This window comes from Anoplopoma fimbria, chromosome 21 (genome assembly GCF_027596085.1).
Source record: "Anoplopoma fimbria isolate UVic2021 breed Golden Eagle Sablefish chromosome 21, Afim_UVic_2022, whole genome shotgun sequence".
NCBI lineage: Eukaryota > Metazoa > Chordata > Actinopteri > Perciformes > Anoplopomatidae > Anoplopoma > Anoplopoma fimbria.
Window position 1 is genome coordinate 68,356 of NC_072469.1, and position 26,147 is coordinate 94,502.

Genomic DNA, 26,147 nt, shown 5'->3' on the forward strand with positions numbered 1-26,147 from the left:
GAGGTGTAACTGTGTTTGTCATGCCTTGTACTGCACAGCAGGAAGTCCTGAGATGCAACTAGTGCTGCTGCTAGCCGGATCAATAGATCAGCATTTAACAGCACAGAATGGGTAAAAATAATAATAAAAGTAGACTCGACAGTATATGTTGTTATTATTTGTCACCCATCTGTTTATTGTTCTATAAAGACGTTCTAGTGGTTCTTTCGGTGGTTCTTCAGATGTTTCTAGTTGTCTTCAGGTGATTGTAGCGGTCATTGAGGTGGTTCTAGTGTTTCTTTAGGTGGTTGTAGAAGTCATTGAGGAGGCTCAAGACGTCCTTTAGTGGGTATTAGTTGTTCATTAGGTGGTTCTCGCCATTATTGAGGTGGTTCTAGTGTTTCTTTAGGTGTTTCTTGTTGTCCATTAGGTGGTTCTCGCCATCATTGAGGTGGTTCTAGTGTTTCTTTAGGTGTTTCTTGTTGTCCATTAGGTGGTTCTCGCCATCATTGAGGTGGTTCTAGTGTTTCTTTAGGTGTTTCTTGTTGTCCATTAGGTGGTTCTTGCCATCATTGAGGTGGTTCTAGTGTTTCTTTAGGTGGTTGTAGAAGTCATTGAGGAGGCTCAAGACGTCCTTTAGTGGGTATTAGTTGTTCATTAGGTGGTTCTCGCCATCATTGAGGTGGTTCTAGTGTTTCCTTAGGTGTTTCTTGTTGTCCATTAGGTGGTTCTCGACATCATTGAGGAGGTTCTAGCGGTTCTATAGATGGTTCTATTGGTCACTGAATATGTTCCAACTCTCCTTCAGGGTTCTCGTGGAATTAATTTAGTCTGTTCTTGCGGTCATCAAGGTTGCTGTGGTCATAGAGGAGGTTCTAGATGTTCTTTTTAGTTGTACTTATGGGTAACTGAGGTTTCTCCAGCGTTCTAGTGGTCATAACGTAGGTCCTAGAGTTCCTTGAGCTGGTAGATTTAGACACTGAGAACGCAGAAGATGAACAGAACCTCATTAAGACCTCACCGTATGTTGAGTTTTACTGTCATCAATCACCCATCTGTTCATAGCTAAGAACTCAGTAAGAGAAGTAGGTTCTATCAGGTTCTAGTGACCCCTCAGATTTATCCGGCGACCTTCTGGAGGGGCCGGAGCTACAGCAGGAACATGCTGCTCTAACATTAATGCCTCAGTATCAACGGTCTAATGCTGTTGGGTAATTTAAAGAACGTTGTTGTATTTTTACTTCAGTAAAGGATGTGAATAGGTTGTACTAAGATCTGATGAATGATGGGTGGGATGGGTCTGATGGGTGGGATGGGTCTGATGGGTCTGATGGGTCAGATGGGTGGGATGGGTCGGATGGGTGGGATGGGTCTGATGGGTGTGATGGGTGGGATGGGTCTGATGGGTGGGATGGGTCTGATGGGTGGGTTGGGTCTGATGGGTGTGATGGGTCTGATGGGTGGGTTGGGTCTGATGGGTGGGATGGGTGTGATGGGTCTGATGGGTGGGATGGGTCTGATGGGTGGGTTGGGTCTGATGGGTGGAATGGGTCTGATGGGTGGGATTGGTCTGATGGGTCTGATGGGTGGGTTAAGGTGGTTCTCGTGTTTCTTTAGCTTGTTGTAGCAGACATTGAGGTGTTCTAGTGTTTCTTTAGGTGGTTGTAGCGGTCATTGAGGTGGTTCTCGTGTTTCTTTAGCTTGTTGTAGCAGACATTGAGGTGGTTCTAGTGTTTCTTTAGGTGGTTGTAGCGGTCATTGAGGTGGTTATCGTGTTTCTTTAGCTTGTTGTAGCAGACATTGAGGTGGTTCTAGTGTTTCTTTAGGTGGTTGTAGCCGTCATTGAGGTGGTTCTAGTGTTTCTTTAGCTTATTGTAGAAGTAATTGAGGAGGCTCAAGACATCCTTTAGTGGGTATTAGTTGTCCATTAGGTGGTTCTCGCCATCATTGAGGTGGTTCTAGTGTTTCTTTAGCTTGTTGTAGCAGACATTGAGGAGGCTCAAGACGTCCTTTAGTGGGTATTAGTTGTCCAGTAGGTGGTTCTCGCCATCATTGAGGTGATTCTAGTGTTTCTTTAGGAGTTTCTTGTTGTCCATTAGGTGGTTCTCGCCACCATTGAGGTGGTTCTAGTGTTTTTTTCTGTGTTTCTTGTTGTCCATTAGGTGGTTCTCGCCATCATTGAGGTGGTTCTAGTGTTTCCTTAGGTGTTTCTTGTTGTCCATTAAGTGGTTCTCGACATCATTGAGGGGGTTCTAGCGGTTCTATAGATGGTTCTATTGGTCACTGAATATGTTCCAACTCTCCTTCAGGGTTCTCGTGGACATTTAAGTTGTAGAATTAATTTAGTCTGTTCTTGCGGTCATCAAGGTTGCTGTTGTCATAGAGGAGGTTCTAGATTACATTACATTACATTACAGTCATTTAGCAGACGCTTTTATCCAAAGCGACTTACAATCAGTAGTATATTACATATCATTCACCCATTCACACACTGATGACAGGGCTACCATGCAAGGTGCCACCATCAGACTCTAACATTCATTCACATCCAGTCCACACCGATGGCAAGCCTTCGGGAGCAACTTGGGGTTAAGTGTCTTGCCCAAGGACACATCGACTGCCGAAGCCGGGTATCGAACCACCGACCGTCTGATTGGAGAACTACCCTGCTCTCCACTATGCCACAGCCGCCCTAGATGTTCTTTTTAGTTGTACTTATGGGTAACTGAGGTTTCTCCAGCGTTCTAGTGGTCATAACGTAGGTCCTAGAGTTCCTTGAGCTGGTAGATTTAGACACTGAGAACGCAGAAGATGAACAGAACCTCATTAAGACCTCACCGTATGTTGAGTTTTACTGTCATCAATCACCCATCTGTTCATAGCTAAGAACTCAGTAAGAGAAGTAGGTTCTATCAGGTTCTAGTGACCTCTCAGATTTATCCGGCGACCTTCTGGAGGGGCCGGAGCTACAGCAGGAACATGCTGCTCTAACATTAATGCCTCAGTATCAACGGTCTAATGCTGTTGGGTAATTTAAAGAACGTTGTTGTATTTTTACTTCAGTAAAGGATGTGAATAGGTTGTACTAAGATCTGTTAGTAAAAGTTGAAATATCATAGTATAAAAATACTCCCTTATGAAAAAGTAGTATTAGAAAAGTATTAGTATTAGAAAATATACTTGAAATACCAAAAATAAAAGAACTCATAATGTAGAATTACATATCTTATCTAATTATTGTGTACTAATTATTAATGCATTAATGTTTTCATCACTTAAAAGGTGCAGTTTAGTTTAATTAATTTATATACTGCTGCTAGTTTAATCTATAATAAAAGTATATTTCTCATTTTAATGGAATACATGTAATATATATGTAGTCAGGTTACAAATAAACGTAACTGTTATTAGTCCAAATTACATTTGAAAAATGTGATTCGATTATAGTAATGTTTAGATAACATTTTTGTAATCCAATGATTACATTAGTAATGATGTCCATGTCATTTGTGATTTATATTTCAGAGTGAGAAAGAGATTTATATGCCAAGTATGCGTACGCATACAAGGAATTTACATACTCAGCGTACGTACATAGAAATAGACAAAAACAAGGACAGCAGGTTGGAAGAGGGAGGCATAAACATTTAATTTATATATACATTATATATAAAAATGTGTATATATATATATATATATATATATATATATACAGAAGTATGTATATGAACATAAAAACACAACAACAATGAAATGGAAGTACTAGAGCAGAATGACTGATTCATTGTTCATCAGAGGAAAGAAGCTGTTCTGGTGTCTGCTTGTTTTGGCGTACAGTGCTCTGTGGTACCTTCCAGAGGGGAGGAGTTGGAACTGGTTGTGTCCAGGGAGTGATGGGTGTGATGGGTCTGATGGGTGGGATGGGTCTGATGGGTGGGTTGGGTCTGATGGGTGGGATGGGTCTGATGGGTGGGTTGGGTCTGATGGGTCTGATGGGTGGGATGGGTCTGATGGGTGGGATGGGTATGATGGGTTTGATGGGTCTGATGGGTGGGATGGGTCTGATGGGTGGGATTGGTCTGATGGGTGGGATGGGTCTGATGGGTGGGTTGGGTATGATGGGTCTGATGGGTGGGATGGGTCTGATGGGTGGGATTGGTCTGATGGGTGGGATGGGTGGGTTGGGTCTGATGGGTGGGTTGGGGGGATTGGGTCTGATGGGTGGGTTGGGTCTGATGGGTGGGTTGGGGGGATTGGGTCTGATGGGTCTGATGGGTGGGATGGGTCTGATGGGTGGGATGGGTCTGGTGTGATGGGTCTGATGGGTGGGATTGGTCTGATGGGTGGGATGGGTGTGATGGGTCTGATGGGTGGGATTGGTCTGATGGGTGGGATGGGTGGGTTGGGTCTGATGGGTGGGATGGTCTGCAGTGATGTCTCCTGCCCATTTCCTGATTCTTGAGATGGACAAGTCCTGTATGGAGGGCAGGCTGGCACCAATGATTCTCTCTGCAGACCTGACAGTCCATTGAATTACTTCAAAATAAAATAATAATAAAATGTTAAAGGCTGTATACTTCTATCTGTTGAACAGGACTGATGTTGTATTTCAAAATAAAAGAATCATATGAAGTTAAAGGATGTATACTTCTATCTTTGAGCAAGACACCTAACCCCAAGTTGCTCCCCGGGCGCTTCATTGCAGCCCACTGCTCCTCCGGGATGGGTTAAATGCAGAGAAATAATTTCCCCATTGTGGGACTAATAAAGGCTTAATTATTATTATTATTATTATTATTATTATTATTATTATTATTATCTGCTGAACAGGACTGATGTTGTATTTCAAAATAAAAGCATCATACACTGTTAAAGGCTGTATACTTCTATCTGCTGAACAGGACTGATGTTGTCTTTCAAAGTAAAAGCATCATACACTGTTAAAGGCTGTATACTTCTATCTGCTGAACAGGACTGATGTTGTCTTTCAAAGTAAAAGCATCATACACTGTTAAAGGCTGTATACTTCTATCTGCTGAACAGGACTGATGTTGTATTTCAAAATAAAAGCATCATACACTGTTAAAGGCTGTATACTTCTATCTGCTGAACAGGACTGATGTTGTCTTTCAAAGTAAAAGCATCATACACTGTTAAAGGCTGTATACTTCTATCTGCTGAACAGGACTGATGTTGTATTTCAAAGTAAAAGCATCATACACTGTTAAAGGCTGTATACTTCTATCTGCTGAACAGGACTGATGTCTTTCAAAGTAAAAGCATCATACACTGTTAAAGGCTGTATACTTCTATCTGCTGAACAGGACTGATGTTGTCTTTCAAAGTAAAAGCATCATACACTGTTAAAGGCTGTATACTTCTATCTGCTGAACAGGACTGATGTTGTATTTCAAAGTAAAAGCATCATACACTGTTAAAGGCTGTATACTTCTATCTGCTGAACAGGACTGATGTCTTTCAAAGTAAAAGCATCATACACTGTTAAAGGCTGTATACTTCTATCTGCTGAACAGGACTGATGTTGTATTTCAAAGTAAAAGCATCATACACTGTTAAAGGCTGTATACTTCTATCTGCTGAACAGGACTGATGTTGTATTTCAAAGTAAAAGCATCATACAATGTTAAAGGCTGTATACTTCTATCTGCTGAACAGGACTGATGTTGTATTTCAAAGTAAAAGCATCATACAATGTTAAAGGCTGTATACTTCTATCTGCTGAACAGGACTGATGTTGTATTTCACTGTTAAAAACTTCTATCTAAAAGCATCATACAATGTTAAAGGCTGTATACTTCTATCTGCTGAACAGGACTGATGTTGTATTTCAAAATAAAAGCATCATACACTGTTAAAGGCTGTATACTTCTATCTGCTGAACAGGACTGATGTTGTATTCCAAAGTAAAAGCATCATACAATGTTAAAGGCTGTATACTTCTATCTGCTGAACAGGACTGATGTTGTATTTCAAAGTAAAAGCATCATACACTGTTAAAGGCTGTATACTTCTATCTGCTGAACAGGACTGATGTTGTATTTCAAAATAAAAGCATCATACACTGTTAAAGGCTGTATACTTCTATCTGCTGAACAGGACTGGTGTTGTATTTCAAAGTAAAAGCATCATACACTGTTAAAGGCTGTATACTGTTAAAGGCTGTATACTTCTCTCTGCTGAACAGGACTGGTGTTGTATTTCAAAGTAAAAGCATCATACACTGTTAAAGGCTGTATACTTCTCTCTGCTGAACAGGACTGATGTTGTCTTTCAAAGTAAAAGCATCATACAATGCTCGGTTCCTGTTTGAGGCTCGCAGCAGCAGTCCGGATCCCTGCGCTCCAGTCCGGGTGTTCCGGTCTGATGACAGAGGCCGCTTCACCAGAGCAGCGATCCCTCCGCGGGGTCAGACCCTTTCTGCTCTCCAGCAGCACGTTGATCCCCGCAGAGCCCCGCACGCCCCGCAGCCCGCAGACAGAGGCCTCCTCCCGCAGACAGAGGCCTCCTCCCGCTCACAGAGGCCTCCTCCAGCGGCAGAGACGAGCCGTGGCCGGTGGCTCGGCGGATGTTTCCAGCGGACTACTTGTCGTGCTGTCGCTGACAGGCGGTGCTTCGGTCGCTGCAAACATGGCGTCCATGACGGAGCTCCCAGAGTAGACCCGAACAGCTCCTCTCTGCTCCTGCTCCTCCGGGATGTCCCCCAACCCAGCGCAGACCTGCAGACCGACCAGGACGCGAGCCAGAGGACTCTGATCCTGCTCCTCTGACCCGGGTCTGATCTCTGACCCGGGTCTGATCTCTGATCCGGGTCTGCACGGAGCGGCTCAGCCGGAGAGGAAGAGAAGCCAGACCAGCAGACCAGTAACCAGTAACCAGGAACCAGTAACCAGTAGCAGACCAGCAACAGACCAGCAACCAGTAAGAGCTCCTCCGTCCTCAACACACCACACCCCACGCGACTGTTCACGCTCAGGTCGGGATCAGCGCGGGTTAGTGTTAGTGCGCGCTAACAGCTAGCCCAATGCTAATGCTAATGCTAACAGAGAAGTTATCAGTCAACTGGGCGGTCCGAGGAAGCTAACAGCTAACAGCTAACCCATAACATCTAACATCTAACCCCTAACATCTAACATCTAACCCATAACATCTAACATCTAACCCATAACATCTAACAGCTAACCCTAACACCTAACATCTAACCCCTAACACCTAACATCTAACCCCTAACATCTAACAGCTAACCCATAACATCTAACATCTAACACCTAACATCTAACCCATAACATCTAACCCATCTAACATCTAACCCATAACATCTAACAGCTAACACCTAACCCTAACATCTAACATCTAACCATAACATCTAACATCTAACATCTAACCCATAACATCTAACCCATAACATCTAACATCTAACCCATAACATCTAACATCTAACATCTAACCCATAACATCTAACATCTAACCCATAACATCTAACATCTAACCCATAACATCTAACCCATAACATCTAACATCTAACCCATAACATCTAACCCCTAACATCTAACATCTAACCCATAACATCTAACACCTAACCCATAACATCTAACATCTAACCCATAACATCTAACATATAATCTAACATCTAACCCATAACATCTAACACCTAACCCATAACATCTAACATCTAACCCATAACATCTAACATCTAACCCCTAACATCTAACCCCTAACATCTAACACCTAACCCTAACATCTAACCCTAACATCTAACCCCTAACATCTAACCCCTAACATCTAACCCCTAACCCATAACATCTAACCCATAACATCTAACCCCTAACATCTAACCCCTAACATCTAACCCCTAACATCTAACACCTAACCCATAACATCTAACCCCTAACATCTAACCCTAACATCTAACACCTAACCCATAACATCTAACATCTAACACCTAACCCATAACATCTAACATCTAACACCTAACCCATAACATCTAACACCTAACCCATAACATCTAACCCATAACATCTAACCCCTAACATCTAACCTCTAACATCTAACCCCTAACATCTAACACCTAACCCCTAACATCTAACACCTAACATCTAACAGCTAACCCATAACATCTAACCCCTAACATCTAACCCTAACATCTAACCCATAACATCTAACCCCTAACATCTAACCCCTAACCCATAACAGCTAACCCATAACATCTAACCCCTAACATCTAACCCATAACATCTAACATCTAACCCATAACATCTAACATCTAACACCTAACCCCTAACATCTAACATCTAACCCATAACATCTAACATCTAACCCAGGGGTCAGGAACCTTTTTGACTGGGAGAGCCATAAAAGCCAAATATTTCTAAATATATTTCATTGAGAGCCATATAGTATTTTTAACGTATAATAAATTAAATATGTCTTACTTTTAATGCCCCGCTGGATATGTGATGCACATGAAGCATGAAGCATGGTGCGTATGGAAGTGCCGCTTTATATTTGACCGTCTCATCGATGTGTTCATTGCATATTAGACCGCAGAGCCTCTGTCCACGCAGCCTGGAATGCATCATCAGCGTCTTCTTTTCTTTTCGCCATCTTTTCCGTTACAAGGGTTGAAGCGGATAAACTAGTTGGCTATCTGATATAATTGATTTCACCTGTACAATGACCCGGACATGCTCGGGAGCCATTGGTGACCCGTGACCCGTGAAATTGATCTTCAAAACTAATTTCTGTTTACTTTAAAATGACACAGTATTATTAAGAAATATCATAAGTATTTTAAAATCAGTTCCAAACTGATTTTTTTTTTTCAACTCACAATTGTCTGAGAGCCATATGCCGTCACCGGAAGAGCCATATATGGCTCGCGAGCCATAGGTTCCCGACCGCTGATCTAACCCATAACATCTAACATCTAACCCATAACATCTAACATCTAACCCCTAACATCTAACCCTAACATCTAACCCCTAACATCTAACCCCTAACATCTAACACCTAACATCTAACATCTAACACCTAACATCTAACCCCTAACATCTAACCCCTAACATCTAACCCCTAACATCTAACCCCTAACATCTAACCCCTAACATCTAACCCCTAACATCTAACCCCTAACATCTAACCCCTAACATCTAACCCATAACATCTAACCCATAACATCTAACCCATAACATCTAACCCATAACATCTAACCCATAACATCTAACATCTAACCCATAACATCTAACCCCTAACATCTAACCCATAACATCTAACCCCTAACATCTAACCCATAACATCTAACATCTAACCCATAACATCTAACCCATAACATCTAACCCCTAACATCTAACCCATAACATCTAACATCTAACCCATAACATCTAACATCTAACCCATAACATCTAACATCTAACATCTAACCCCTAACATCTAACACCTAACCCCTAACACCTAACCCATAACACCTAACATCTAACCCCTAACATCTAACCCCTAACATCTAACCCCTAACATCTAACCCCTAACATCTAACCCCTTACACCTAACCCACAGTTACACATCGAGACGGTGATCATTAGTGTAACATTACTACTGTTCTGACAGGCTGTCACATCCTCAACTCTCTCTCATCTCACTCTTATTCCTGTTTAGTTCAACTCTTATTCAACTCTTATTCCTGTTTAATTCAACTCTTATTCCTGTTTAATTCAACTCTTATTCCTGTTTAATTCAACTCTTATTCTTATTTAGTTCAACTCTTATTCCTGCTTAATTCAACTCTTATTCCTGTTTAGTTCAACTCTTATTCCTGTTTAATTCAACTCTTATTCCTGTTTAATTCAACACCTATTCTTATTTAATTCAACTCTTATTCAACTCTTATTCCTGTTTAGTTCAACTCTTATTCAACTCTTATTCCTGTTTAATTCAACTCTTATTCTTATTTAGTTCAACTCTTATCCCTGTTTAATTCAACTCTTATTCCTGTTTAGTTCAACTCTTATTCAACCATTATTCCTGTTTAGTTCAACTCTTATTCCTATTTAATTCAACTCTTATTCCTGTTTAGTTAAACTCTTATTCCTGTTTAGTTCAACTCTTATTCCTGTTTAATTCAATACCTATTCTTATTTAATTCAACTCTTATTCCTATTTAATTCAACTCTTATTCCTGTTTAGTTCAACTCCTATTCCTGTTTGATTCAACACTTATTCCTCTTTAATTCTTTGTTTTGGTTCTAACTCTGTGCTGTCTGGTCTGATTGATCACAAGCTAGTGTCATTGGACTATTGACCGATATATTGAGTCTGTTATACTTTAACCTGGTACACATACGCAGTAGTGGAGGAAGTAATCAGATTTCTTAATGTTGCTTCAGTACAAGTAGTAATACCACGCAGTAGAAATACTCTGTTATAGTACAATTAGTAACCACCCGCTGTAGAAATAGTCTGTCGTAGTACAAGTAGTATTACCACACTGTAGAAATACTCCTTCATTAAAACTGTTCCTTAAGTAAAAGTATAAAAGTATAATCAGTAAAGTACTTTGACTGTTGTACTATTACATTTCATTACTGTTGTAGTTGGTTGAACTGGAGCACAGTGTCTCGCGAAAAGACACTTTGACATATGGACAAGAGCTGGGAATCGAACCGCCAACCTCGTGGTTAAAAGACGCTGGTCCCACTGAGTTACTACTACTACTACCACTACTACTACTACCACCACCACTACTACTACTACTACTACTACTACTACTACCACTACTACTACTACTAGTACTACCATTACTACTACTACTACCACTACTACTACTACTACCACTACTACTACTACCACTACCACTACCACTACCACTACTACTACTACTACTACTACTACTACTACTACTACTACTACCACTACTACTACTACTACTACTACTACCACTACTACTACTACTACTACTACTACTACTACTACCACTACTACTACTACTACTACTACTACTACTACCACTACTACTACCACTACCACTACCACCACTACCACTACCACTACTACTACTACTACTACTACTACCACTACCACTACTACCACTACCTACTACTACTACTACTACTACTACCACTACCACTACTACCACTACCACTACTATTAAGACATTAAATCCAGTTTTAGACTGATTCAAAATGTTCTTTGAACACATACATTACATTACATTACATTACAGTCATTTAGCAGACGCTTTTATCCAAAGCGACTTACAGGAAGTGTATTCAACATAGGTATTCAAGAGAACTACTAGTCACCAGAAGTCATCAGTGCATCTCCTTTCTTAAACAAGCATCTCAAAGCATAAGCCAGAGCAAAAGTATAGTGCAGAGGCAGATTACTATGAAAACAATAATTGCAACAGACTAATCCGAATATAGTAAGTGCTACTTACTACAGCACTACTAGTGCTACAGCTGTATCCTGTAGAGCGGCGCTCTGTGCTCATCCTTCCTCCGTCACATGATGGATGTATCGCTGTAGTGCCCAGGCGATGAAACCGGTCCAAACATGGCTCCTCCCCCTGCCGAGAGAGAAGCTCCTCCCCCCGCCGAGAGAGAAGCTCCTCCCCCCGCAGAGAGAGAAGCCCTGACCATGTTAGACCCCTAAACCACCGAGTCAAATGTTATAATTACGTCAAACCATTGTATTTTTATTTTTACCCAGAATGCCGTCTGAGGCTCAGTCTCAGGAGCCTCGGGACAGAGGACCGGCCCCTCCCGTCACTCGGGCAGGACGCAGCGCTCAGCTGGCCTTAGCCGCCGCTATAAGCCCCGCCCCCGAGAGGAGGACTCGTGGGCGACCTCGGAGAGATGGGAGTAGCGGCCGCTCTGGGCCCCCCACACCACCTCCTCCTCCTCCCTCCAAATCCAGGAAGAAGTAAGTCTGGATCTCCTGTGAGTCTCAGTCGAGCTCAAACAGTAAGCGTGGATACCGGCAGCGTAGGCTTTCATGTAGCGCTCAGAGTCGTGTCTGATTTGTGACTTGGTTATTGTCACAGATACGTCGGCGTCCATCACAGTGTTGGTTCATGTTTATTTCCCCTGTGAAACCTGCTTCATGACGGATAGTTCAGAGCTTCATTCATGACGCTGACTCTCAGAAGCTGAGAAGTTTTTATCAAATAACATATTTGTTGGTGTTTAACCTGTAAAGAACTATATACTACATAGAACTGCTCCAGAAACGGTTTTCTCTCCTGGTGCACCGATAATAACGGGTGCAGAGTTTCCCACAGGACTCAGTGAGACTGTGGGGGACCTCAGACCCTCTAGGGCTCCGGGGTCGGGCTCCGGGGTCGGGGGTCGGGGTCCAGGGTCGGGCTCTCTGCTCAACAATTTAAATGTCACTCGGTCCATTTAGGAGACTTTACTTAACTTCATACTAATAATAATAATAATCTATTGATGATTAAAGTAGAAATCAACTAATAAACTCTGATGTTTTATAAAGTGGTACTAATCATTACATTGATAAAGCAGTTATAATGACACTGAATGTATTCTCCGACTGCACGAGTATGAAACAGTGATGTATTCAGAAACACTAGATAGTACTGCTTATGTGTGTGTTTCTGTGTGTTTTTGTGTGCAGGGGGCGGAGTCAAGGCCAAGTAGAGGATGAGGAGAAAAAACCCCAGAAGACAGGTGTGTTTCCAGCTGAGGCCCGCAATGGTTTACTCCGGATCACAGCTTCATCCTGTTGGTCTCAGATGATTCAGGGACACATTACATTCTTTAACACGTGTTCACAAAGAAGCAAGGTCACTTTGTTACCAACAGAAACCAGTTTACCCTGTGGACAGTTCAAACAAACATCTATGAAACAAACGGGAAAGAACAACATTAAACAGAACACTGAGAAAGAACAACATTAAACAGAACACTAAGAACAACATTAAACAGAACACTGTGAGAAAGAACAACATTAAACAGAACACTGAGAAAGAACAACATTACACAGAACACTAAGAACAACATTACACAGAACACTAAGAACAACATTACACAGAACACTAAGAACAACATTACACAGAACACTAAGAACAACATTACACAGAACACTGTGAGAAAGAACAACATTACACAGAACACTGTGAGAAAGAACAACATTACACAGAACACTGAGAAAGAACAACATTAAACAGAACACATTACACAGAACACTGAGAAAGAACAACATTAAACAGAACACTGTGAGAAAGAACAACATTAAACAGAACACTGAGAAAGAACAACATTAAACAGAACACTAAGAACAACATTAAACAGAACACTAAGAACAACATTAAACAGAACACTAAGAACAACATTAAACAGAACACTAAGAACAACATTAAACAGAACACTAAGAACAACATTAAACAGAACACTGTGGGAAAGAACAACATTAAGAACATTAAACAGAACACTTAAGGATCTAAGAACAACATTAAACAGAACACTAAGGCTAAGAACAACATTAAACAGAACATGGAAAGAACAACATTAAAGAAATTAAACAAACACTGATTAGTTTGGGGATGTGTGAAACACAAACCTGATTAATTACCCAATTACACAATCCCCCTCTCTTTGCAGACATTTACATGGATCTCCACAGAAGAAGAATTTAAGTGTGTGTGTGTGTGTGTGTGTGTGTGTGTGTGTGTGTGTGTGTGTGTGTGTGTGTGTGTGTGTGTGTGTGTGTGTGTGTGTGTGTGTGTGTGTGTGTGTGTGTGTGTGTGTGTGTGTGTGTGTGTGTGTGTGTGTGTGTGTCCTCCTGGTCTCGGTGGATCTCTGATGTCCATGTGTTTGTTTCTTGTCCTCAGAGGTGAAGGAGAAGACAACAGGACGCCGTCGGTCCACCTCCAGGAGAAAATCCAACGCAAACCCTGAACCCAGCCAGGACCATCTCAGTCTGGTACCTGACCTGACAGTCCCAGACTCCAGCCCACAACCAGCTCCCAGTGCTGAGGAGGAGGACAGAACCAGCCCTGCTCCTGCTGCCCCGCTCCCCCTCCAGCCCAGGACCAGCTTCCAGTCCTGGTGAAAACCTCCAGTCCCCGTCCCCGGACCTTATCCTGGCCAGCCCCGCCTCCAGCCCCAGACCTGCTCCTGATGCTGTGGAGGAGGACCGGCCGAGCCACAGCCCCGCCCCCATGGAGACGGTTCCTATGGAGGCAGAGGGGGCGGAGCCAGTCGCACAGAGCAGAGTCCCGCCCCCGGCCCCCGGTCTCCCCGGTCCCCCGGCCTCCCCCGGCCCCCTCTGGAGGATGAGGACTCGCTGTCCCCTCTCTTCCAGCTGTTAGAGGACTCTGGGGGCTCTCCCCCCCCCAGCCTGGAACACACCAATAAAAGGTGTGTGTGTGAGTGAGATCCGGTGACCGTTTCCATGGTTACAGTGATCCAGATGTTTGTGGACCTTGGACCCTTTAGTTAACGGTAGAACGTCTCTCCTCCTGCAGGCTGAAGCAGTGTGCCTTCTGTTACCGTGGCGACCAGCCTCCTCTGGGTCAGGGCCGCCTGGTGGTGTTCGGCCCGACGCCCGGCTACATCCCGCTCCACATCCTCAACCGCCGCGCCTCCTCCGACCGAGACAATGACTGTCACGACCACTGTTACCGCGGCGACCAGGCCCCGCCCACGTGAGTTATCCCGTCAGAATAAAAGTCAAACCCCCATATTAGAGCAGCTACCTTTAATTAAGTTTATTAAAGACTTTATCGTGTCATGTGATCAATTAACTGTGTGTGTGTGTGTGTGTGTGTGTGTGTGTGTGTGTGTGTGTGTGTGTGTGTGTGTGTGTGTGTGTGTGTGTGTGTGTGTGTGTGTAGGTGCAGCAGTCCAGAACAGTGTGGTGAGTACTCTCTCTCTCTATATTAAGGTTCAGACTGCAGGACTTTAATCCTGGTTCAGTCCGGTCCGGTTCATTGGTCGGTACCAATGCTCTGCCAGACTATCTGGTACGGTGAGGCGTTTACAGATCCAGTCAGAAACCTCCAGAACCGCTCACAGCCCAACCGGAGTCAGCCCGGTACTTTAACACGTGATGGTTCTGGATGATAGGACCGTCACTACTTTAACAGCCAATCAAAGAGACAAGGCGGAGCAGCTGATGGTGTTTCCAAGCAACGGTTACTGTGGGGCAGTTTAAGCCAGAACCATTGACCCCAGAACCAGTGACCCCAGAACCAGTGATTCTAGAACCAATTACTCAAGAACCAGTGACCCCAGAACCATTGACCCCAGAACCAGTGACCCCAGAACCGGTGACCCCAGAACCAGTGACTCTAGAACCATTGACCCCAGAACCATTGACCCCAGAACCAGTGATTCTAGAACCAATTACTCAAGAACCAGTGACCCCAGAACCATTGACCCCAGAACCAGTGACTGTAGGAACAGTTACTCTAGAACCACTGACCCCAGAACCATTGACCCCAGAACCAGTGACCCCAGAACCAGTGACCCCAGAACCAGTGACCCCAGAACCATTGACTCTAGAACCAGTGACCCCAGAACCAGTGACCCCAGAACCAGTGACCCCAGAACCAGTGACCCCAGAACCAGTGACCCCAGAACCAGTGACCCCAGAACCAGTGACCCCAGAACCATTGACTCTAGAACCAGTGACCCCAGAACCAGTGACCCCAGAACCAGTGACTCTAGAACCATTGACCCCAGAACCAGTGACTCTAGAACCAGTGACTCTAGAACCAGTGACCCCAGAACCAGTGACTCTAGAACCAGTGATCTTAGAACCAATTACTCTAGAACCAATTACTCTAGAACCAGTCTGCCGTCTGATCAGTGCTATTGATCCTGTAGTGTTCTCCTGCCGTCTGATCAGTGCTATTGATCCTGTAGTGTTCTCCTGCCGTCTGATCAGTGCTATTGATCCTGTAGTGTTCTCCTGCAGTCTGATCAGTGCTATTGATCCTGTAGTGTTCTCCTGCCGTCTGATCAGTGCTATTGATCCTGTAGTGTTCTCCTGCAGTCTGATCAGTGCTATTGATTACCGTAATACTGTGTCATGTTTCAGAGGGGGAGTCTTCCTCAGAGTTTGTGGAGCAGCTCGGACCCGTCGGATCAGTGCTATTGATTACCGTAATACTGTGTCATGTTTCAGAGGGGGAGTCTTCCTCAGAGTTTGTGGAGCAGCTCGGACCCGTCGGCCTTCCACAAGACATCAACGTCCAATCACTGTTTGACCCCACAGGTACAGGACGTGAATTTCTTCTTTACTTCCTGCTGTTAATCTCTTAATATTTGAAAGGAAACAGTTTGATGTCTGCTGGACTCTAAATCAGTCAAACAGCTGTTCTAGAAAAGTCTTCTGTTTATGATGGGAGACATAAATACTTATTATATATCGGGGCAGCTGTGGCACATGAGGTAGAGCGCTTGACCCGCAACCACAAGGTCGGTGGTAACCCCAAAATCGCTCCCCGGGCGCTTCATTGCAGCCCACTGCTCCTCCGGGATGGGTCAAATGCAGAGAACCGAATTTCCCCATTGTGGGACTAATAAAGGCTTAATTATTATATTGTATATATTTAATGATTTTGGACCAGAATTTGATAATCCGAATCTTTTATATTTTTATTATTCTGAAACTGTGTGTAGGTCAGTGCTGTGCTCACCTGCAGTGTGCGGCCTGGTCAGAGGGGGTGTGTCGTGGCGAGGGCCAATCGCTGCTCTACGTGGACAAAGCCATCGACTCGGGAAGCACTCAGGTGGGTTTGTGTTACCTGATCAATAACTACACACACTGTACGCAGCCTCGCTAAGCTCCGCCCCTCCACTCACCTCTCTCCAGGTGTGTGCGTTCTGCCGCCGGCTCGGAGCATCGCTGCGTTGCCAGGAGACGAGCTGTGGGCGGAGCTTCCACTTCCCCTGTGCTGCTGCTGCTGGAGTTCACCAGGACTGGACCCACAGACACACACTGTGTACAAGACACACACACTCAGGTACACACACACACACACACACACACACACACACACACACACACACACACAGCAGGAACCAGGACTTTATTGCTGTTTTGATGTGACTTGGTCTCGTTCTGTCTCCAGTGACCTCCCAGTGTGTGTTGTGTTCGAGTGGCGGTGAAGTCAGCGGTCTGTTGATGTGTTGTTGCTGTGGTAACTGTTACCATGGCAACTGCCTGGACCCCCCTCTGGCCCCCTCCCCCCTGTGCAGGGCCGGCTGGCAGTGTCCTCAATGCCGAGTGTGTCAGAGCTGCAGGTAACACACACACAGTGTACAAGACACACACACTCAGGTAACACACACACAGTGTTCAAAACACACACACTCAGGTAACACACACAGTGTACAAGACACACACACTCAGGTAACACACACACACAGTGTTCAAAACACACACACTCAGGTAACACACACAGTGTACAAGACACACACACACTCAGGTAACACACACACAGTGTACAAGACACACACACTCAGGTAACAGAAAAATTGTGTGAAGAATGAAGGAGATTATTTAGTCTGATGTGCTCTAACCCCAAAACTCTGTCTGTCTGTACGTCTGTCTCTCTCTCTGTCTGTCTGTCTGTCTGTCTGTCTGCCTGCCTGTCTCTCTCAGGGTGAGAGGGGATGATGCTGTGCTGCTGGTGTGTGAACGCTGTGATAAATCCTACCACACACACTGTCTCACGCCTCCTCTGGATGACACACCGCGCCCCGGCTGGAGATGCAAGGTGAGGTGTGTCTGTGTGCGTGTGCGTGTGCGTGTGCGTGTGCGTGCGCGTGCGTGTGTGCGTGCGTGCGTGCGTGCGTGCGTGCGTGTCTGTGTGTTTAAACATCTCTCTCCTCCAGAACTGCAGAATCTGCCGCCGCTGTGGTGTGAGGTCATCAGGCCAGTGGGCCAATCACCCGTTTCTGTGCGAGTCATGTGACCTGGCCCTGCCCTGCCCGCTCTGTGACCACGCCCCCAACGCACTGCAGGACTGTCTGATGTGTTCCTGCTGCTATAGGTACAAACACTTCCTTTTGCCCTTCACATTAAAAGCCCTGAAGAGACTTCATGTGGGTTTATTGTGAAGAGATGAGTTAAAGTTAGTGGCAGCAGATTTATTCAGATCTGAGTCTCCATCGTTTCCATCAGTATTGATTACGAGATGCGGACCCTACACATATAGAGGTTTTCAGGATGCTGTAGCTGAAATGTGCTGATCCAAGAGCACATGTGATGAAATCCCTGCTTTCTGGAGAGATAATGCACATGAATGCTGGGAAATATGGCAGTGGCATAACCTGGTTCTTTGACACCAATGATGTCCGGTCCGTGTTATTTATATGGCACATGGTCAACGGACTGTACCACTCAAAGATCTTTAACACTACGTGTCATCATTCACCCATTCATACACTGATGGGCAGTGTATGAATGGGTATCAGATAATTTCTACTCATTCATACACTGATGGGGGGGTCTATCAGATAATTTCTACTCATTCATACACTGATGATCAGATAATTTCTACTCATTCATACACTGATGGGGGGGGGTCTATCAGATAATTTCTACTCATTCATACACTGATGGGGGGTCTATCAGATAATTTCTACTCATTCATACACTGATGGGGGGGATCTATCAGATCATTTGACAGACGTGGGCAACTGTGGTTCAGTGGAGAGCAGGGTCGTCCTCCAATCAGAGGATCGGCGGTTCGATCCCTGGCTCTGGCAGTCCATGTCAATGTGTCCTTGGGCAAGACATTTAACCCCGAGCTGTTCCCGAATGCTGTTCCATCGGTGTATGAATGATTAGATAGGTCCTGATGGGCAGGTGGCACCTTGCATGGTAGCCCCTGTCATCAGTGTATGAATGGGTGAATGATTAGTAATGTAAAAACGCTTTTGAGTACAGTCCATTATTATTATTATTATTTCTACTCATTCATACACTGATGGGGGGGGTCTATCTATCAGATCATTTCTACTCATTCATACACTGATGGCAAAGCCTTCAGGAGCAATCTGGGGCTAAGTGTCCGGCCCAAGGACACATCGACATGGACTTGATCTTTTGATTGAGGGAAGACCCGCTCTACATCTGAGCCACAGTCACCCAAATCATATTAGAAGTCATCTAATGAGACTTTTCATATAGAGCAGGTCTAGACTTTTAATTTTAATTTACAGAGACCAACATTCGGGACCCAATTTAAAATTATATTCTGGATTTTACAGGGAGCCAGTGCAGAGAAGCTTATGTGTATTAAGATCTCTTTTCTTAGTTTTTGTCAGTACATGTGCTGCATCGCTTTGAGACAGGAAGTGACTGATCTTAAATGTTACGTAGGGGAAAAAAGTTCTTAAAAGGAGTTTTACCTGGGTGTTAAAGGACAGATCCTGATCAAAGATAACTCCGAGGTTCCTTACGGTAGTAAAGAGAAACTATATCATTAGATCATTGATTTCTAGTAGAATCACTTCAGTTTGCCTGAGTTTAACATCAGGAAGTTCCAGGTCATCCATGTTTTTATGTCCTAAAACATGTTGAAGTTTAGAGAAATGGTTGGTTTCGTCTGTCTTGAACATACACGTTTAAATGTTTGTGTTGGGTTACAGGTGTGTCCATACAGAGTGTATTGTCCAGGCTGGGGAAGGCAGGGCGCGGTCTGAAGATTACATCTGCACCACCTGCAGGCCTCAAGAAGAGGCGCCGATCCCACACACTCCTATTCCATGCAGTCCTACCCTAGCCCCGCCCCTCAGTACCACACCGGTATCACACATTAGTATTACCCAGCCACCAAGTCCAAGTCACACAGAGGCTCTGCCCATCAGTCCTACAGCTCATAACCCAGTCCAGCTCATGAGCTCAGAGCAACCACAGAGTCCTACCAAAGTCCTTTGTACACCATTGCAGCAAAGTCTTACGTCATCTCCCCCTGAACCCACAGAGTTCCAACACAGTCCTGCACCATCTCCCCCTGAACCCACAGAGCTCCAACACAGTCCTGCACCATCTCCCCCTGAACCCACAGAGCTCCAACATAGTCCTGCACCATCTCCCCCTGAACCCACAGAGCTCCAACACAGTCCTGCACCATCTCCCCCTGAACCCACAGAGCTCCAACACAGTCCTGCACCATCTCCCCCTGAACCCACAGAGCTCCAACACAGTCCTGCACCATCTCCCCCTGAACCCACAGAGCTCCAACACAGTCCTGCACCATCTCCCCCTGAACCCACAGAGCTCCAACACAGTCCTGCACCATCTCCCCCTGAACCCACAGAGCTCCAACACAGTCCTGCACCATCTCCCCCTGAACCTACGGGGATCCAAAGTAGTCCTGCACCATCCCCCCCTGAACCCACAGAGCTCCAACACAGTCCTGCACCATCTCCCCCTGAACCCACAGAGCTCCAACACAGTCCTGCACCATCTCCCCCTGAACCTACGGGGATCCAAAGTAGTCCTGCACCATCCCCCCCTGAACCCACAGAGCTCCAACACAGTCCTGCACCATCTCCCCCTGAACCCACAGTGCTCCAACACAGTCCTGCACCACCACCCCCTGAACCCGCAGAGCTCCAACACAGTCCTGCACCATCCCCCCTGAACCCACAGAGCTCCAACATAGTCCTGCACCATCTCCCCCTGAACCCACAGAGCTCCAACATAGTCCTGCACCATCTCCCCCTGAACCCACAGAGCCACAACGTAGTCCTGCACCATCTCCCCCTGAACCCACAGAGCTCCAACGTAGTCCTGCACCATCTCCCCCTAAACCCACAGAGCCACAATGTAGTCCTGCACCATCGCACCCTGAATCAACAGAGCTCCAACATAGTCCGGCACCATCTCCCCCTGAACCCACAGAGCCACAACGTAGTCCTGCACCATCTCCCCCTGAACCCGCAGAGCTCCAGTATAGTCCGGCACCATCTCCCCCTGAACCCACAGAGCCACAACGTAGTCCTGCACCATCTCCCCCTGAACCCACAGAGCTCCAACACAGTCCTGCACCATCTCCCCCTGAACCCACAGAGCTCCAACACAGTCCTGCACCATCTCCCTCTGAACCACCAGAGCTCCAACATAGTCCTGCACCATCTCCCTCTGAACCACCAGAGCCCCAACATAGTCCTGCACCATCTCCCCCTGAACCCTCAGAGCTCCAACAAAGTCCTGCACCATCTCCCTCTGAACCACCAGAGCTCCAACACAGTCCTGCACCATCTCCCTCTGAACCACCAAAGCCCCAACATAGTCCTGCACCATCTCCCCCTGAACCCTCGGAGCTCCAACATAGTCCTGCACCATCTCCCTCTGAACCACCAGAGCTCCAACACAGTCCTGCACCATCTCCCTCTGAACCACCAGAGCACCAACATAGTCCTGCACCATCTCCCTCTGAACCCACAGAGCTCCAACATAGTCCTGCACCATCTCCCTCTGAACCCACAGAGCTCCAACATAGTCCTGCACCATCTCCCTCTGAACCCACAGAGCTCCAACACAGTCCTGCACCATCCCCCTCTGAACCACCAGAGCTCCAACACAGTCCTGCACCATCTCCCTCTGAACCCACAGAGCTCCAACACAGTCCTGCACCATCTCCCCTTGAACCCACAGAGCTCCAACACAGTCCTGCACCATCCCCCTCTGAACCACCAGAGCTCCAACACAGTCCTGCACCATCTCCCTCTGAACCCTCAGAGCTCCAACAAATTCCTACACACTCTCACTCTAATCAGCAAGAGCTTAAGCAAAGTCTACTACCCTCTCACCCTGATCTTTCAGAGCTCCAAGAAAGTCCTTCAAAACCTCATCTTTATCCTGTAAAGAACCAGAGAATTGCTTCATCTCCTTACCTTGATCCTACAGAGCTCCTGGAAAGCCCTGCATCATTAAATGCTGATCCTACAGAACACAAGGTGTCTCAAGTTAATCCAGCAGAGATTCAACAAAGCCCTGCCCATGTGACTTGCTTGCAGGCTCAGCATAGTCCCTCTCAGCTCAGTGACGCCTATTTTATACCTACCCAGAATTTCACAAAGGATCAGCTTTTGGCCACAGAATCAATTCAGGGTAGTCCCATTTCTTGTAGCCTTGGACATTCTCCACACAGCCCTCCGTCTCAGGTAGGGCTTAGTCCTACCTGTGTTCAGGTAGGGCCTTCAGAGCCTGAGCGTAGCCCCCCACCACACAGTCCTGCACAGTGCGGCACTACTCAGACACAGTGCGGTAGACCATGTAGTCCTACCGACATCATCATCACACAGCCTCAGCACAGTCCCCCACAAAGACGGCATAGTCCTATGCCACATTGTCCTGCACAAGTTGAAACATTCCCTCCACAGAGTCCCACACACAATGCTGAACGTACACTGGACCAGGAGACCCCTGGGTTAACCAGCCCTGCTGGGCTGCAATGTGGGCCTGCATGGGACATTACTACACTGGAACAGGACCTCTCACCAGTCTGCTGTAGGTCTACTCGGACAGTAAGCAGACACGCCTCACTGAGGCCCAATTCAGTTCCATGTAGCCCATCACCGTCCCCACTCAGAGCCACACAGTGTAGTCTGTCACTGCCTGCTAGCCCAATACAGGCCGACACCACACAGCCTTTCAAGCCTTTACATCTTAGCCTTCTTCCTGTTCAGCTTGCTACAGAGTCCAGAGTCACAAAAGAATGCACCCAAACCAGTACCATAAAGCTGAAGTCCTTGGAGCATAGTCCCATGCAGCTGAGTCCCAACCTTGATGGCCAAACACTGGAAAGTAGCCCCACATCTGTCCTATCCATAATGCCCCCTGTTGGCAAACTCACAAACGAGGCTGCTTCTGTTCTGAGTAGCATGGTTAGCTCTGACCATTCTAGACCCCATCTGGGTCCTGCCATGGCCACACCAGAAAGCCTTGTTCACATAAGCAGTTCAGTGGAACACAGTAGCCTAACTTTGCCACCTTGTGCTCATGACAGCCCATCACGCTGCACAGAAGCTATTGGAGGTAAAGCCAGATCCAGCTCAGCTGGTCATAGCCCCAAACATATCAGTCAAAAGCCTACAAGCCCTGTCAGCTCTAATCAGGCCTGTGCTAGCCTGATGCTAGTGGAGACTACAGAGACTAGCCCCTCAACACAACCAGCTGGCCCTGTAACGCTTACAGCCAGCTACTCTGCGCAAGCAATCGGCCCCTTGGCCCCACCTGTTGGGTCTTCAACACAACTAGCTAGGCCTTCAGCAGTACTGGCTAGATCCATCCACCCCATCTCATGTCAGGATGAGGAGATAGCAGTAGATGATGACCACCCCAAGCATTTTATTCAGTCAGAAACTAGTCCCAGCCATCTTAACCCCTCTCCGGACAGAAGAGGCCATACCAGCCCTACCCATGCTTGCCCAGTCAGCACAGAAGCTAACAGTGGGTACAGTCGAATTGGCTCCATGCATGTTCAAGAAAGGACTAGTCCCTTTGTTTGTAGCTTTTCAGAGCTTGCTCGGACTCAGGCAAGCAAAAGTCCCAAACAACCTGGTCAGTCAAATCCCTCACAAACTACCTGCAGTCCTTCTCCAGTACAGACAAGCCCTCTGCATACTAGCTTTAGTCCTCCACACTGTAGGCTGACTGATTCTAGCCCAGCTGGTAGTTCTGTGAGCCACAGTTCCCGCTCTGCTAGCATTACCGATGTTAATGTCAGCCACAGTCCACTAAGGTCTGGTCCTGCTGGTCAAGATGGTCCTTCTCACATACAAAGCACCTGTAGTGATGCCCACTCAGGCCCAGTCCATAGCCGGACTCCCTCATTAGCTTGCACGACATCCAGCAGCCCTGCACATGCTACTGTATCTTGTGTTAGCCCACCTCACAGTCCAGCTCAGGCAACTGAAACGTATCAAAGCCCCACAGGTAGCCCCCATTACAGCCAAGTTCCCCAAACTGGAACCAGTTGTGGGCTGACTATGGCTAAGCTGAGCCCCTCCTTGACTAGTTCAAGTCTTGATGAGGACATGGTGACCAGTTCCATAAAACAAAGCTCTGTTCTTCCCACAGTGGTTCAGCTTGATTCAGGTCTTGTTGAACCTACGGACTGTATTAAGCAGACGAGCCATGAACCTGCCAGTTCCCTTCCTGATGACTCTTCTTCTGTTAGTCCCAACCAGGCTAGTCTGAGCCGGGTAAGCCAGTCCCCAGCTAGTCCTCTCTATACCGCCCACAGGTCTGCGGTTAAAAGCCAACAAAACACTGCCTCGGTAAGCCCCTTGTATCAAAGACCAAGCACCCCTGCTGATACTACTTCCACTCTGGCTAGTCTGAGCCATGCGAGCCCTGTCCATTGGAGTATCACTCAGGATCACGTTGCGATGCCTACCACTGGCCACATTAGTGAAATGCCCCCACCCTGTGCCTCCTCACAGGTTAGCCCTCCTCAGACATCCTCTCCTCATGCCCCACAGGATCAGGCTAGCTCTGTGCACAGTAGCCCAGTCGCTAGTCCTGTTTGTGGCCCTGTGCAATCAGGGGATTCACAAGTTACCTCTTGTCCTACCAGTCCTGTGCAGCCAGAGGCTAGTCCCAGTCCTGGACCAGGTAGCCCTTTGAGGTGGGAGGCTAGACCTGGGTCCCATTCAGTTAGTCCTGTTCTTGCTACCCATGGCCAGACTGAAACCAGCCCTAGTCCTGGTCTTACTAGGTCTGTGCAACCTGATGTTGGTCCTCATCCTGGAGGCCACTCTGTGTCCAGCCCCCAGCAACACACAGCAGAGGGGGAGTCTTCAGTCACTATGGGTGAGTATGGAGGAGACATTTACCATAAAACGTGTCCAATACGGCATCGACGTTTAGAAAAAAAACTATTAGTGCAGACTTCAGATGTTTTTACAACTGATTTGTTTTTTTATAGTTTATTACTTTGTCTTCCTCTAGATGTCAGAATGGTGGAGGTGGAAGAAAAGAAAACTGAAGAGGAGAAGGCTCACCAGACAAGAAAGGAGAGTCCAGAGGAAGGAGATGAACCAGACCAGGCGGAGGAGGAGGATCAGCATTCCAGCTCAGACCGTCCCCCTTCAGGTAGGAAGCAGCGGCACTGTTGTCGAGCAAACAGCTTCTAAAATGCTATTTTTCTGATTAAAGTTTGGATTGATCAGTTCTAGGCTATGTGATCGTGGCTGCTCCATCAACACTCACAATAACGTTATTTACATAATGTGTAACTTTAGAATGATACAAACTCACCTTGATATAAGATGTTTATTATACAGACGGATACAATAACCTTTTCCTCCATTTATGATTCAACGATGTCGGGAGAATCTCAACGTGTATATAAACGTATATACTCTCCATAACAAAGTTCAGTTCAGGTGAGGAGACGTTTGTAGATGAGGGACTCTGAACTGAACTGTGTTCCTCCTTCTCTCTGTAGGAGTCCAGCTGGGATCTGAAGACCCTCACCCTGCTGCTGCCTCCCTCCTCCTCCCACAGCCAGCTCCTCCCATCCCTCCACTCACCACACCACACTCGGCCTTACCACTCCAACAGCCCTCCTGCTCCCCCACACCTTCACTTCTTGCCTCCCCCCTCCCCTCACCACAATCTCCTCCTCCTCCTAGAGCTGGCTCTCTGGAGGCCTCCCCTCACAGGACTGCCTTACTCACTTCCTGCTCCCCCCATACCCTGCCTCCTCCCTCCCTTCCTGTGAGAGAGGAATCTACCTATCACAGTGAAGCCGTGATGGGGGAGGTGGGGCTGGAGGACAAACCGCTCTCCGGTCATGTGACATCAGCGAATGATGACAGCCAATCACAGAGTCAGTTTGAACTCACCAAAGATAAGCACCAATCACATGCTGAGCCTTTAGAGAGGGAGGAGGAAGGGCCTCCTGAAACGCCGGAGCCAATAGCTACAGACTTGACTGCTTCCGAGGTGGTTGCTGGGCAACAGCCAATGAAGGAGAAGCAGGATGCAGAGGAGCGGGAACAGGGAGAGGATGTGACTGGTATGGTGACGAGGGAGAGCGCCGAGCAGGAGGACCAATCAGATGTGGAGGAGGATCCGGTTAGCCCTGTGCTGGAATTGGACTTGGACATTGAGATGATGGCACTGATGACCTCCTCATCTCCTCCCCCCTCCCTCCTGCA

General features: G+C 46.4%; 1 protein-coding gene across 1 annotated transcript in view; it reads left to right on the forward strand.

Annotated features, from left to right (window-relative positions):
- Positions 1 to 6,523: 6,523 nt before the first annotated feature.
- Positions 6,524 to 26,147, forward strand: part of LOC129111059 (histone-lysine N-methyltransferase 2C-like) — a 63,407-nt gene continuing 43,783 nt past the window's right edge. Inside the window, 18 exon segments of the mRNA XM_054623354.1 lie at positions 6,524 to 6,918; positions 11,701 to 11,913; positions 12,628 to 12,680; positions 13,844 to 14,060; positions 14,104 to 14,227; positions 14,287 to 14,372; positions 14,480 to 14,659; positions 14,849 to 14,871; positions 16,144 to 16,233; positions 16,641 to 16,750; positions 16,834 to 16,984; positions 17,093 to 17,264; positions 17,626 to 17,740; positions 17,859 to 18,016; positions 19,620 to 21,839; positions 22,130 to 24,795; positions 24,934 to 25,077; positions 25,433 to 26,147. The exon segment at positions 25,433 to 26,147 is cut by the window's right edge and continues 244 nt beyond it. Coding sequence (XP_054479329.1) covers positions 11,702 to 11,913; positions 12,628 to 12,680; positions 13,844 to 14,060; positions 14,104 to 14,227; positions 14,287 to 14,372; positions 14,480 to 14,659; positions 14,849 to 14,871; positions 16,144 to 16,233; positions 16,641 to 16,750; positions 16,834 to 16,984; positions 17,093 to 17,264; positions 17,626 to 17,740; positions 17,859 to 18,016; positions 19,620 to 21,839; positions 22,130 to 24,795; positions 24,934 to 25,077; positions 25,433 to 26,147 — 7,436 coding nt within the window. The 5' untranslated portion in view covers positions 6,524 to 6,918; position 11,701.